Source organism: Aegilops tauschii, chromosome 3 (assembly GCF_002575655.3).
Source record: "Aegilops tauschii subsp. strangulata cultivar AL8/78 chromosome 3, Aet v6.0, whole genome shotgun sequence".
NCBI lineage: Eukaryota > Viridiplantae > Streptophyta > Magnoliopsida > Poales > Poaceae > Aegilops > Aegilops tauschii.
In genome coordinates, this window is record NC_053037.3 from 60,312,126 (window position 1) to 60,326,810 (window position 14,685).

The window sequence follows — 14,685 nt, forward strand, 5'->3', positions numbered from 1 at the left end:
TGATTAGAGGGATGTCTATCTAAGTGGGAGTTCTTAAAGTAATATGATTAATTGAACTTGAACTTATCATGAACTTAGTACCTGATAGTATCTTGCTTGTCTATGTTAATTGTAGATAAATGGCCCGTGCTGTTGTTCCGTTGAATTTTAATGCGTTCCTTGAGAAAGCTAAGTTGAAAGATGATGGTAGCAATTACACGGACTGGGTCCGTAACTTGAGGACTATCCTCATTGCTGCACAGAAAATTACGTCCTGGAAGCACCGCTGGGTGCCAGGCCTGCTACAAGAGCAACGCCAGAAGTTATGAACGCCTGGCAAAGCAAAGCTGATGACTACTCGATAGTTCAGTGTGCCATGCTTTACGGCTTAGAACCGGGTCTTCAACGACGTTTTGAACGTCATGGAGCATATGAGATGTTCCAGGAGTTGAAGTTAATATTTCAAGCAAATGCCCGGATTGAGAGATATGAAGTCTCCAATAAGTTCTACAGCTGCAAGATGGAAGAGAATAGTTCTGTCAGTGAGCATATACTCAAAATGTCTGGGTATAATAATCACTTGATTCAACTGGGAGTTAATCTTCCGGATGATAGCATCATTGACAGAATTCTTCAATCACTGCCACCAAGCTACAAGAGCTTCGTGATGAACTATAACATGCAAGGGATTTATAAGACAATTCCCGAGCTCTTCGCAATGCTAAAGGCAGCGGAGGTAGAAATCAAAAAGGAGCATCAAGTGTTGATGGTCAATAAGACCACTAGTTTCAAGAAAAGGGCAAAGGGAAGAAGAAGGGGAACTTCAAGAAGAATAGCAAGCAAGTTGTTGTTTAGGAGAAGAAACCCAAGTCTGGACCTAAGCCTGAAACTGAGTGCTTCTACTGCAAGCAGACTGCTCACTGGAAGTGGAACCGCCCCAAGTATTTGGCGGATAAGAAGGATGGCAAGGATAACAAAGGTATATGTGATATACATGTTATTGATGTGTACCTTACTAATGCTCGCAGTAGCACCTGGGTATTTGATACTGGTTCTGTTGCTAATATTTGCAACTCGAAACAGGGGCTACGGATTAAGCGAAGATTGGCTAAGGACGAGGTGATGATGCGCGTGGGAAATGGTTCCAAAGTCGATGTGATCGCGGTCGGCATGCTACCTCTACATCTACCTTCGGGATTAGTATTAGACCTAAATAATTGTTATTTGGTGCCAGCGTTGAGCATGAACATTATATCTGGATCTTGTTTAATGCGAGACGGTTATCCATTTAAATCAGAGAATAATGGTTGTTCTATTTATATGAATAATATCTTTTATGGTCATGCACCCTTGAAGAGTGGTCTATTCTTGTTGAATCTCGATAGTAGTGATACACATATTCATAATGTCGAAGCCAAAAGATGCAGAGTTGATAATGATAGTGCAACTTATTTGTGGCACTGCCGTTTAGGTCATATCGGTGTAAAGCGCATGAAGAAACTCCATACTGATGGACTTTTGGAATCACTTGATTATGAATCACTTGGTACTTGCGAACCGTGTCTCATGGGCAAGATGACTAAAACACCGTTCTCCGGAACTATGGAGAGAGCAACAGATTTATTGGAAATCATACATACAGATGTATGTGGTCCGATGAATATTGAGGCTCGTGGAGGATATCGTTATTTTCTCACCTTCATAGATGATTTGAGCAGATATGGGTATATCTACTTAATGAAACATAAGTCTGAAACATTTGAAAAGTTCAAAGAATTTCAGAGCGAAGTTGAAAATCATCGTAACAAGAAAATAAAGTTTCTATAATCAGATCATGGAGGAGAATATTTGAGTTACGAGTTTGGCCTACATTTGAAACAATGCGGAATAGTTTCGCAACTCACGCCACCCGGAACACCACAGCATAATGGTGTGTCCGAACGTCGTAATCATACTTTACTAGATATGGTACGCTCTATGATGTCTCTTACTGATTTACCGCTATCGTTTTGGGGTTATGCTTTAGAGACGGCTGCATTCACTCTAAATAGGGCACCATCAAAATCCGTTGAAACGACACCTTATGAACTATGGTTTGGCAAGAAACCAAAGTTGTCGTATCTTAAAGTTTGGGGTTGCGATGCTTATGTGAAGAAACTTCAACCTGATAAGCTCGAACCTAAATCGGAGAAATGTGTCTTCATAGGATACCCAAAGGAGACAGTTGGGTACACCTTCTATCACAGATCCGAAGGCAAGACATTCGTTGCTAAGAATGGATCCTTTCTAGAGAAGGAGTTTCTCTCGAAAGAAGTGAGTGGGAGAAAAGTAGAACTTGATGAGGTAACTGTACCTGCTCCCTTATTGGAAAGTAGATCACCACAGAAACCAGTTTCTGTGACACCTACACCAATTAGTGGGGAAGTTAATGATATGATCATGAAACTTCAGATCAAGTTATTACTGAACCTCGTAGGTCAACCAGATTAAGATCCGCACCAGAGTGGTACGGTAATCCTGCTCTCGAGGTTATGTTACTAGACCATGACGAACCTACGAACTATGAAGAAGCGATGGTGAGCCCAGATTCCGCAAAATGGCTTGAGGCCATGAAATCCGAGATGGGGTCCATGTATGAGAACAAAGTATGGACTTTGGTTGACTTGCCCGATGATCGGCAAGCCATTGAAAATAAATGGATCTTCAAGAAGAAGACTGACGCTGACGGTAATGTTACTGTCTATAAAGCTCGACTTGTTGCGAAAGGTTTTCGACAAGTTCAAGGGATTGACTACGATGAGACCTTCTCACCCGTAGCGATGCTTAAGTCTGTTCAAATCATGTTAGCAATTGCCGCATTTTATGATTATGAAATTTGGAAAATGGATGTCAAAACTGCATTCCTGAATGGATTTCTGGAAGAAGAGTTGTATATGATGCAACCGGAAGGTTTTGTCGATCCAAAGGGAGCTAACAAAGTGTGCAAGCTCCAGCGATCCATTTATGGACTGGTGCAAGCCTCTCGGAGTTGGAATAAACGCTTTGATAATGTGATCAAAGCATTTGGTTTTGTACAGACTTTTGGAGAAGCCTGTATTTAGAAGAAAGTGAGTGGGAGCTCAATAGCATTTCTGATATTATATGTGGATGACATATTGCTGATTGGAAATGATATAGAATTTCTGGATAGCATAAAGGGATACTTGAATAAGAGTTTTTCAATGAAAGACCTCGGTGAAGCTGCATATATATTAGGCATCAAGATCTATAGAGATAGATCAAGACGCTTAATTGGACTTTCACAAAGCACATACCTTGACAAAGTTTTGAAGAAGTTCAAAATGGATCAAGCAAAGAAAGGGTTCTTGCCTGTACTACAAGGTGTGAGATTGAGTAAGACTCAATGCCCGACCACTTCAGAAGATAGAGAGAAGATGAAAGATGTTCCCTATGCTTCAGCCATAGGCTCTATCATGTATGCAATGCTGTGTACCAGACCTGATGTGTGCCTTGCTATAAGTTTAGCAGGGAGGTACCAAAGTAATCCAGGAGTGGATCACTGGACAACGGTCAAGAACATCCTGAAATACCTGAAAAGGACTAAGGATATGTTTCTCGTTTATGGAGGTGACAAAGAGCTCATCGTAAATGGTTACGTTGATGCAAGCTTTGACACTGATCCGGACGATTCTAAATCGCAAACCGGATACGTGTTTACATTGAACGGTGGAGCTGTCAGTTGGTGCAGTTCTAAGCAAAGTGTCGTGGCGGGATCTACGTGTGAAGCGGAGTACATAGCTGCTTCGGAAGTAGCAAATGAAGGAGTCTGGATGAAGGAGTTCATATCCGCTCTAGGTGTCATACCTAGTGCATCGGGACCAATGAAAATCTTTTGTGACAATACTGGTGCAATTGCCTTAGCAAAGGAATCCAGATTTCACAAGAGAACCAAGCACATCAAAAGACGCTTCAATTCCATCCGGGATTTAGTCCAGGTGGGAGACATAGAAATTTGCAAGATACATACGGATCTGAATGTTGCAGACCCGTTGACTAAGCCTCTTCCACAAGCAAAACATGATCAGCACCAAGACTCCATGGGTGTAAGAATCATTACTGTGTAATCTAGATTATTGACTCTAGTGCAAGTGGGATACTGAAGGAAATATGCCCTAGAGGCAATAATAAAGTATTATTTATTTCCTTATATCATGATACATGTTTATTATTCATGCTAGAATTGTATTAACCGGAAACATAATACATGTGTGAATACATAGACAAATAGAGTGTCACTAGTATGCCTCTACTTGACTAGCTCGTTAATCAAAGATGGTTATGTTTCCTAGCCATAGACATGAGTTGTCATTTGATTAACGGGATCACTTCACTAGGAGAATGACGTGATTGACTTGACCCATTCCGTTAGCTTAGCACTCGATCGTTTAGTATGTTGCTATTGCTTTCTTCATGACTTATACATGTTCCTATGACTATGAGATTATGCAACTCCCGTTTACTGGAGGAACACTTTGTGTGCTACCAAACGTCACAATGTAGCTGGGTGATTATAAAGGTGCTCTACAGGTGTCTCCAAAGGTACTTGTTGGGTTGGCGTATTTCGAGATTAGGATTTGTCACTCCGATTGTCGGAGAGGTATCTCTGGGCCCACTCAGTAATACACATCACTATAAGCCTTGCAAGCATTGTGACTAATGAGTTAGTTGCGGGATGATGTATTACGGAACAGGTAAAGAGACTTGCCGGTAACGAGATTGAACTAGGTATCGAGATACCGACGATCGAATCTCGGGCAAGTAACATACCGATGACAAAGGGAACAACGTATGATGTTATGCGGTCTGACCGATAAAGATCTTCGTAGAATATGTAGGAACCAATCTGAGCATCCAGGTTCCGCTATTTGTTATTGACCGGAGAGGTGTCTCGGTCATGTCTACATAGTTCTCGAACCCGTAGGGTCCGCACGCTTAATGTTACGATGACAGTTATATTATGAGTTTATATGTTTTGATGTACCGAAGGTTGTTCGGAGTCCCGGATGTGATCACGGACATGACGAGGAGTCTCGAAATGGTCGAGACATAAAGATTGATATATTGGTAGCCTATGTTTGGACGTCGGAAGTGTTCCGGGTGAAATCAGGATTTTTCCGGAGTACCGGGAGGTTACCGGAACCCCCCCGGTAACTTAATGGGCCTTAGTGGGCCTAGGTGGAAGAGAGGAGAGGAGGCTAGGGTAGGGCCGCGCCCCCTTCCCCCCAGTCCGAATAGGACAAGGAGAAGGGGGCGGTGCCCCCTTCCTTCTTCCCCTCCACCTCTTCCCCCTCTCTCCTAGTCCAACATGGAAAAGGGGGGAGTTCTACTCCCGGTAGGAGTAGGACTCCTCCTAGGCGCTCCTCTCCTCCTTGGCCGGCGGCCTCCCCCTTGCTCCTTTATAACGGGGGCAGGGGGGCACCTCTCTACACACAATTGATCAACGATCTTTTAGCCGTGTGCGGTGCCCCCCTCCACCATATTACACCTCGATAATATCGTAGCGGAGCTTAGGCGAAGCCCTGCGTCGGTAGAACATCATCGTCATCACCACGCCGTCGTGCTAATGAAACTCTCCCTCAACACTCGGCTGGATCGGAGTTCGAGGGACATCATCGAGCTGAACGTGTGCTGAACTCGGAGGTGCCGTGCGTTCGGTACTTGATCGGTCGGATCGTGAAGACGTACGACTACATCAACCGCGTTGTGTTAACGCTTCCGCTTTCGGTCTACGAGGGTATGTGGACAATGCTCTCCCCTCTCGTTGCTATGCATCACCATGATCTTGCGTGTGCGTAGGTAAATTATTTAAATTACTACGTTCCCCAACAGCAGGTGCCCGCCCAGCTGGTTGGGCTGGCAGCTGCATGTAAATGGTGGTGGAAGCTTGGTTGGCATGGGCCTGGCGGTGGCCTTGCTGGCGTCCTTGGTTGCGTCCTTGCCGGGAGGCCCGGCAAGGGTCTTCCCGTGTGGCCCGGCAAGGGTCTTGCCGTGTGGCCCGGCAAGGGTCTTGCCGTGGCGCGCTGTCGTCCCCGGCAAGGGCCTTGCCGGGGGTCTGGTGGCCTTCCTCGGCAAGGATCTTGCCGAGGATCGTCGTCTTCTAATCCTCATCTGATCTTGAATATGTCTTCACAAAGATCCGCATGCCACCACAGAGGTGCCTTCCGGAGCCTTGGCCCCACGTGGATGATGGTGTTGGGGACCGTGGGCTCAAGGGTGGCTTGCTCTGTTGGTGCGGGGCGAGCTGTCCCGGCAAGTGTCTTGCCGGGGCTGCCGAGGCTGCCCCGACAAGGGTCTTGCCGGGGGAACCTGCTTCGTCCCTCTGCTCTTTGTGGTCTTGGCCTTGGCGTTGCTCTTATCATCTTGGGCTTTGGTCTTACCTTGGCTCACCTCCCCTGTTCTGCTTGGTGCGACCGTGGGCGCGGCTCCGACTGCCCGTGCACAGGTAAAGGGGTACAAAAGTGTGCCCCTCTTTTTGTACACCGACAATTTTAATGGTGAGAATGAAACCCGTGACAAGCCAGCTGAATTCACTAAAGAAGAGTTGGAGCAGCAACTTGAAAAGGTGAAAGATGTGAGACCTGGAAAGCTTGCGAAGAAAAGAAAGCGTGAGGAAGGTCAATGTTGGGACCGAAGGTCTTGTTTGTGGGACCTGCCATACTGGGCTGATCTAAAATTAAGGCATAATCTCGATGTAATGCACATGGAGAAAGACATATGCGAGAATCTGCTAGGGACATTTCTGAACATTGAAGGGAAGACAAAGGACAAGGTTAGTTCTAGGCTTGATTTGGAGGACATGGGCATAAGAGAAGATTTGCATCTACCGCACAATGAAGATGAAGATTCATTTGAAATGCCACGAGCATGGTATACAATGAGTAAAGAACAAAAGCTTGCGTTCTGTGAATTCCTAAGAGCGGTGAAATTTCCAGATGGTTATGCTGCTAACCTAGCAAAGTGTGTTACTTTTAATGGATTCAAGCTTTCAGTACTGAAAACCCATGATTGTCACATCCTCCTCCAAAGGATTTTACCGGCGGGCCTCCGAGGAATCATGGGCAAGGATATATATGAAGCGGTTGCTGAGCTGGGAAATTTCTTTAGAGAACTGTGCTGCAAAACACTCAAGTTAAGTATCCTGGAAAGACTTGAAAAAGAAATCCCAATTATTCTTTGCAAGCTCGAGAAGATTTTCCCTCCAGCTTTCTTCATCGTGATGGTCCATTTGGCGGTGCACTTACCAAAAGAGGCAATGCTTAGAGGCCCTGTGCAATACGGTTGGATGTACCCAATCGAAAGAAGGCTGCTTACTTGTAAGCGTTATGTGCAAAACACGGCAAGACCTGAAGGTTCTATTGCTGAAGCATATGTCGTTGACGAGTGCTTGACTTTTTGCTCTAGATACTTTGGCAATGTGGAAACAAGATGGAACCGGCCGGGCAGAAATAGAGAGTGGTCTGATTCACAAAGTGGTGATGTCTCTGTTTTCAACCATGGTGTGAACTTTCTTGGAGCCTCACAATACTTGGAGGCTGGTGATGAGTATGACAAGATGGTTTGGTATGTGCTCAGCAATTGCGCCGAGGTTCTACCATATATCGGGTACGTTATATCTTGTGCACTCATTATATATATTTTCTTGCTTGGGTTGGCACCAGCCTAATGTTTTAATTCACATGTTTTGTTTGCATTGCAGGAAATGCATGGAAGAGTTAAATCAGGAAGAAAGCAAGATCAATGTTGATTAAAGGGTTGCCAAGGGGTTTTCTAATTGGTTTAAGAATCATGTGAGATCTTTAGCCACATGTTTGATGTTTTCTGTGTTATTCACCAATTGATAAATACCATTGTTTGCTAACTGGTTTATTTGTGCAGATTGGAAAGTTGCGTGAGGAGAAGAAGGTCAGTGATGATCTATTTCCTTTGGCATGCTTACCGGATAAGCGAGTGAGAGTGTATTCAGCATGCATTGCTGACGGTGTCCGGTACCACACCGTTGACCGTGAGGAAAAAAGGAAGACACAGAATAGTGGAATCGTCACTGAGGGGTCACATGATCGTGAGATAATTGACTTCTATGGTCAGTTGAGAAGCATCATAGAGTTGCAGTACAACTCTAGTGGAGGCATCCATCGCTCGGTTGTCTTATTTCGCTATGACTGGTTTGAGCTTGGTAGCAAGAAGAAGAGAGACTCTTTTGTCAAATATGATGGCCACTTCAAAAGCATCAACACCGCAAGGTGCTGGTATAAGAGTGATCCCTTTATTCTAACAACACAAGCAACAATGGTGTTTTATCTGCCAGACACTATTTTGCACGGAAAATGGCGAGTTGTGCAAAACTTTGAGCACAGACACTTGTAGAGTGTGACTGAAACTGAAGTGGAAAAGGGCCCCGGTGATGGTGGACTAACATACCAAGATGATGACTCTACGGAAGTTCCGTTGCAAGCTGATAATGACTCTATGGAAGTTCCGGTGCAAAGCAGAGTGCAAAGGGACCGGGAACGTGTGATCATTGATGCTGCAACAGTTGAAGGCATCAAGAAAAGAAGAAAGGTGGTAGCGGATGGACATGAGAGCGAGGATGAGGAAAACAGGACTGATCATACTATGCTGCAATATTGTAGTGATGATGAGGAAAACATGAGTGGGCATAGAGTTCCTTGTTTTTGTATAGACGACGATGAGTAGCGAAGGTAAATTTGGTCTCCTTGGTGATCTAATGCTATTTTGTCTCCTTGGTAGTTGTTGTTGATGTGATCCTGATGTAGTTTTTGTACTACAAATCTCTCCAGGTACCAAAATGCATGAGACTGTGTAGTGATGGAGAGGCAGATGATGGTTGAAGATACAAAGCAAAATGATGTAGTTTTGGTGATCATGAAGTTTTGGTGATGGAAGATACAATGCAAAATGAAGATGATTTTTTTTAATATTTACTGTGAGGCAAAGCCCCACAGCCCTTTATTAGATAAAGCACCACTGTACAAACAAAATACAGACTATACAAGGAAGGAAAACAAAAGGGAAAAGAGTCTACCTATGGTTAACTAATTGTACTTGCTTTACAATAAAGAAGCAATCCAAGCCAAAAGTTTTGCTTTGGTACAGTCCTTCACCCTATGAGCAAGCAAAGAAATATCATGGATGAATTTACACTTCCAAGCACTGAAAGTAGCTCTCTCAGCTCTTAAGGTTCAGCCATTTCTCAAAATCCAAATATTCCATGCTGCTGTTAGCATAACTTCAACGAAGAAAGGGTGTGTGAAGCTGGACCTGGCGTGCAGGATACATTGCAGAATATCTGAGCCTCTAGACCAATCAATACCCAAATAGCTCCAGACTCTACAGCTGACGGTGCAGTTAAAAAACAGATGTATTCTATCCTCATACGCCAGCTCACTGCAGATGAGGCATAGATTGTCATCCTGGTTTGAGCGCCAGTGTCTCCTAACCAGTATCCTTGGTGTTAAGTCTGTCAAAGAATAAAAGCCAGCCGAACACCTTGATCTTCATGGTGCACTTACTCTGCCAAAGCCATTTGCAAGGTTGTATTCTAGGTAAGTGTGAGTGCATGATCATGTAAAAACTTTTGGCAGTGTACCCTCCTGATTGACCACGCCATATCCAAACATCAGGTAAGGTGGGGTCTCTGTCTAACTGCATGATCCAACCTTCCAGCATGTGCAACTCAGCAACAGCCTCATGAGAAAGGGGCAAATAAAACATAGAGTAAAGATCCTGGGATTGAAGAAATTCCCGCACAGAGATCCTATCATTATTCACAAAAGAAAACAGCCTTGGCAATCTCCAACATAGGGGTCTAGCAGAGCCCACAATGTGCCAAGAATTACTCCAGAACAGAGCAGAATCACCCATGTTCGTATGTACTCAGGCAATAGCAGTGTAAGCCTCATGCAGCTTCAGAACATCTCGCCACCAGAAAGATCCAGCATTAGCCGCTGCCTGTCGAACCCCATGATCATAATAGCTGTTCCATATCAGGGTCACCCAAGGAACATCAACCTTGTTATAGAATTTGTGAAGATGCTTGAGAAGCAGTCCTTTGTTCTGGATGTTCAGATTAATAATACCCAAACCACCTTTATCTCTTTGCCTGCAAACCAGCTCCCAAGCAACCAGAGACTATTTTGGAGCATCACTATTACCCCTCCAAAGGCATTGCCTGAAGATGTTGTTTTGGTGAACTAAAGAAGCAAAATGCTGTTTTTTTGGTGAACGGAAGATGTTGTTTTTAGAGCTTTTTTTTGAACTGAAGATGTTGTGGTGTAAAATGCTGTTTTTTTAACTGAGTAGTTTTGGTGATCATGTAGTTTTGGTTGTGATGTAAAAGTTTACAAAATGATGTGATCCTTAAGTTATTTTGAACTGAAGATGTTGCTTTGATCACCAAAATTCAGTTTTGGGTTTGATCATGTAGTTTTCAGAGCTGTTTTGGTCAGAACTGAAGATGTTGCTTTAGCTGAATTTTGCTTGAACTGAACATGGACGCGCTCCATCAGACAGCTGTGAGCAAAAAAAATGCGTGAGCGGGGACTAGAACCCACGACCGTGCCCTCATTTCACTGTGTTTCTACCAGTGGGCTAGGAAGAGGCTATTGGTGTTCTCCTCTATGCCACCTCTTTTAAAACCATCAAACTAGTCAAGTATCAAACACACACCTCGTTGACAAGTGGGCCACTCGACGCACTCGCTGACAAGTGAGCCATTTTGCTACTCTACCCACTCGACCCTTTTCCCCCTGAGCTACCAAAAAATATTGGGCGAGCGGGGGCTCGAACCCACGACGTGCCGCTTAGTCCACAGTTTTTCTACCACTGTGCTAGTTAGAGGCTATTGGTTTTGTTCTCTATGCTAACCCTTTTCAATATATCAAATACGGAACTCGCTGACAAGTGGACCCACTCCTCCTCTCCACTTGACCCACTCCTCTTCTCCATTATCCACTCGACCCACTCCTCCTCTCCGCCGCTGGCATCCCCTTCTCCTCCATCGACAGTGACGACCTCCCTGGCGACCCACTCCTCCATCGACGGCGATGGCGACGGCCTCCTAAGGTATGAGTCCTCCGACTCCTTCCTGTTCCTCTTCCTATTGATTAGATTAGGGTTCCGTGGCGCATGCTGATTAGGGTTCCTCTTCCTATTGATCCGCCGAAGCAGATCCACGAGATCAAGAGGAGGCCTGCACCCTCTGCGTCCACGACACCCTCTGCAGTCGCCGTCCCCCTAGGTCCGTTCCATTCCCCCCTCTGCAGATTAGGGTTCTTTGATTTGCTTTGGCTATTGGCTTAATTTGCTTTCAGAGATTATAAAGTTGTTTAGTTTTAAGCCAATAGCCTTCATGCGGTGTTCTGAATGGATGATTCAGCAACTCAACTGAATCATTCTGTTACTATTTAATTTACATTCAAATTTGATACTCCCTCTAATCCATCTTAATTGTCACTGGTTTAGTACAACTTTGTATGAGATGGAGTAGCTAATTGGTGTCTCTGATCTTAATTTTGGGCGCCTAGCTTGGTTTCCATATAGTACTGTACTAGTGGAGTGTAGGTTTGACTTGCCATGAGGAATTTTTGTTATTTTTGGTTGGGGTTAGATGCACTAGGTTGTGTTTAATTAAAGTATCAGGAAAGCTCAGTGACAGATTTGATGATGAAATCAACCTTGTTTGCCTCAATGTAGCTTGCAAGGCAATGCCTAATGCTGGCCATCCTCTTTAGATTGACATAAATATACATGTAGTGCTGAAAAGTAGAAATGAGTGTGGTTTTGACTTGCCATGAAGAAATGTTGATATTTATGGTTAGGCTTGATGCAGTAGGTTGTACCTTAATACCTCTGTAAAGAAATTTGTGCCTTAATACCTTTTCTGCCATTTATAGTAGATTTATAGATATGTTCAGATATGTTTATGCCAATGTTCAGATATGGATGGGTTTAGATAGGGATATTTTCTGTCATTTATGCCAATGTTCAGATATGTTCATTTATAGATATGGAACAATGTCCATTTATAGTAGATATGGTTCTAGCTGTGTTCTGGTCCATTTATAGTAGATTTTAGTGCTGTTGCTGTTGGTGGTCACCTGATGATGTTGTTGTTGTTATTTTTGTTGTGGTTACCTGATTGGTGCACATGATGTTGTTATTCTTGTTGCTGATGATGATTGCCCCTTTGGCAAGATATAGTAGGAGCAAATTGAGGCCATTGCCATTTATAGTAGTATTCCAAATTGAGGCCCTCGCAAACACATGTAGTAAATATTCTACTTTTTTGAAGTGCTTGTTTCCTATTTATGTCCAGTCCTGTTGTTTAATTTACAATGGTGCTTTTCAGAGAAGTGAGATGGCTGGCTTGGAAGGTTTCGAGTTCTTCGAGATCGTAATTAAGAAATCTTGCAGTAGGCAGGTATATTTATCATCACTCATTTCTTTATCATCACTCTGCTGTCTAGTGCTTGATTGGCACAATTAACCACTTCTTGACCCTCGCTACAGAGGCTGCCTGACAAGTTTGCGAAGATGCTCGCCGGCCGTGAGCCCCACAAAGTGAAGCTACGGGAGGCCGGCAGCGGGCTTCGTACGCTGTGGGATGTGTTGGTGGTGTTCGATGGTGAAGGCCACATGTACCTAGGGCCCGGCTGGGAGCATTTCACCCGCGCCCATGAGCTACAGCTCGGGTACTTCCTTGTCTTCCGCTACTACGGCGATGCCATGTTCACCGTGAAGATGTTCGACAACACCATGTGCTGCATGTACTACCAGCACGACGACGATGCGAGTAAGCTCTCTGCCTATCTTCTTTCTGTCCTTTTGGCTTCCTCTACCTGCACGACGACAACACCATGTTCACACTTTGTTGCATTTGGCCAGGCAATGGGAGCAGCAGCGGGGATGACGAGGAGCAGAGTGGGGATGACGAGAAGCAGCCTATTCTGGCTGACGACGACCTTGCTATGATGGTGGCTGACGACGACCTTGCTATGGTGGTGGCGGATGACGACCTTGCTATGGTGGTGGCTGACGACGACCCTGCTATGGTGGTGGCGGACGGCGACCTTGCTATGGTGGCTGACGACGACCTCGCGATTGTGGTGCCCAATGATGACCTCGCAATGGTGGTGCCTGACAATGACCTCGTGATGGTGGTGGCGCCTGCAATCCCACAGCTTGGCGGCAGGACCATGCCAATTGTGGTAGAGGTGTACATCCGCGTTGGGATTCACCACTCTGAGCGCATCAGGTTGATGAAGGAGAAGGAGGAGTGAAGATGTTAAGAAATGAAGTGGCAATGTTAAGCATGTTAGGTTTAAGCTTGTTAGTGTAATCTGAACATGTCAATGTTAAGGAACAACTCTGGCAAAGCAACTGCTGAAGTGGCAGCTCATGTTCGTGATCTTGAGCAGAAGCTGGAGAGGTCGGAGCTTCAAGCTGAAGTGATGCCAGAAGAATTGGCGGCAATCAAGATGAAGGCGGAAGAAGCTGAAGCTGCACGCGACAAGGAACTTGAGCTGCTGCGCAAGAAGTCTCAAGATCAAGAAGAGAAGTTAGCCCACTTGATGGCTCTCTTTGGAACTAAGGTAGTTTGATGGCTATGCAGTTTGTCTTTGAACCTGTGATCTGATGCAGTTTGTCGTAGTTTGAAGGCTGGGAAGTTATGTCGTAGTAGGTCGTGAACTTATGCAGTTTGTTGCATTTTGCACTTTGCAAGTGAACCTGGGAGCACTTGTGAACCTGGGATCTTGTGAACCTGGGAGCACTTGTTGTTGAACCAGTGAACTTGTGATGGCTCATTTTGGAAGCAGTGAACTTGTGATGGCTCATTTTGGATGCTATGTGTAGTTATGCATTTTCTGAATTATTTGAGTTTTGTTTGGATCACAGAATATTATTTGGATTAATTGGGCTCTAAATTGAGTTGGACTGCAAAATGGCCGAGGCCCAAACAAGAATTTGACTAAAAAGGCTTGGGCCTAAAAAAAGAGTTGACTGTAAAAAAAAGTTGGTAAAAGGCTGCATCCATGAAAATAAAAAGGCCAAGGCCCAAATTAGAACTAGACTAAAAAGGCTGTGGCCCAAAACAATAGTGGACTTTTAAAAAAATCATCAGAAAAAGTCTCCATTCCCAGAAAATAAAAGGCCAAATTATTGGGCCAGGCCCATGCAGATGAGCAAAACAAAGAGAAAAAAATTAAATGGGCTGAATTATTGGGCTTGGCCCATGTAGACGGCCGAAATGGACCGGGCTGATTCTATTTGGTGACCTTTTCATTTGGTCGTAATTCTGCCACATCAGCTTGCCACGGTGGATCTGACGTGGTGTGGGCGGATTATTAGTGACCAAAATAATTGGTCGTTAAATCTACGACCTTCTTTTTGGTCATAAACGTCTATGACCATTCTAGAAGAAAGGTCGTTAATTCTAGTTTACGAGGGCCAGCTTTTGACCATCTGTTTTTGGTCACAAAAGGAAAATTATGACCATTCAGTGACCAATAGTGGTGGTCATAAGTTGACATATTTCTTGTAGTGAACTGCGACTCCGACGGAAATCCGGGTAGTCATCTATATACCCATTTGTGCGGCAAAAATATCAAGTGTTTTCTCTGGTTAATC

General features: G+C 44.4%; 1 protein-coding gene across 1 annotated transcript in view; it reads left to right on the plus strand.

Annotated features, from left to right (window-relative positions):
• The window catches only part of LOC141042712 (uncharacterized), a 43,864-nt gene extending 33,610 nt beyond the window's left edge, over nt 1-10,254 (plus strand). Inside the window, exons 2-5 of the mRNA XM_073511591.1 lie at nt 6,525-7,641; nt 7,736-7,778; nt 7,915-8,119; nt 9,938-10,254. Of these exons, the coding sequence (XP_073367692.1) occupies nt 6,525-7,641; nt 7,736-7,778; nt 7,915-8,119; nt 9,938-10,254 (1,682 nt within the window). The remainder of the gene's footprint in view (nt 1-6,524; nt 7,642-7,735; nt 7,779-7,914; nt 8,120-9,937) is intronic.
• The last annotated feature ends 4,431 nt before the right edge of the window (nt 10,255-14,685 follow it).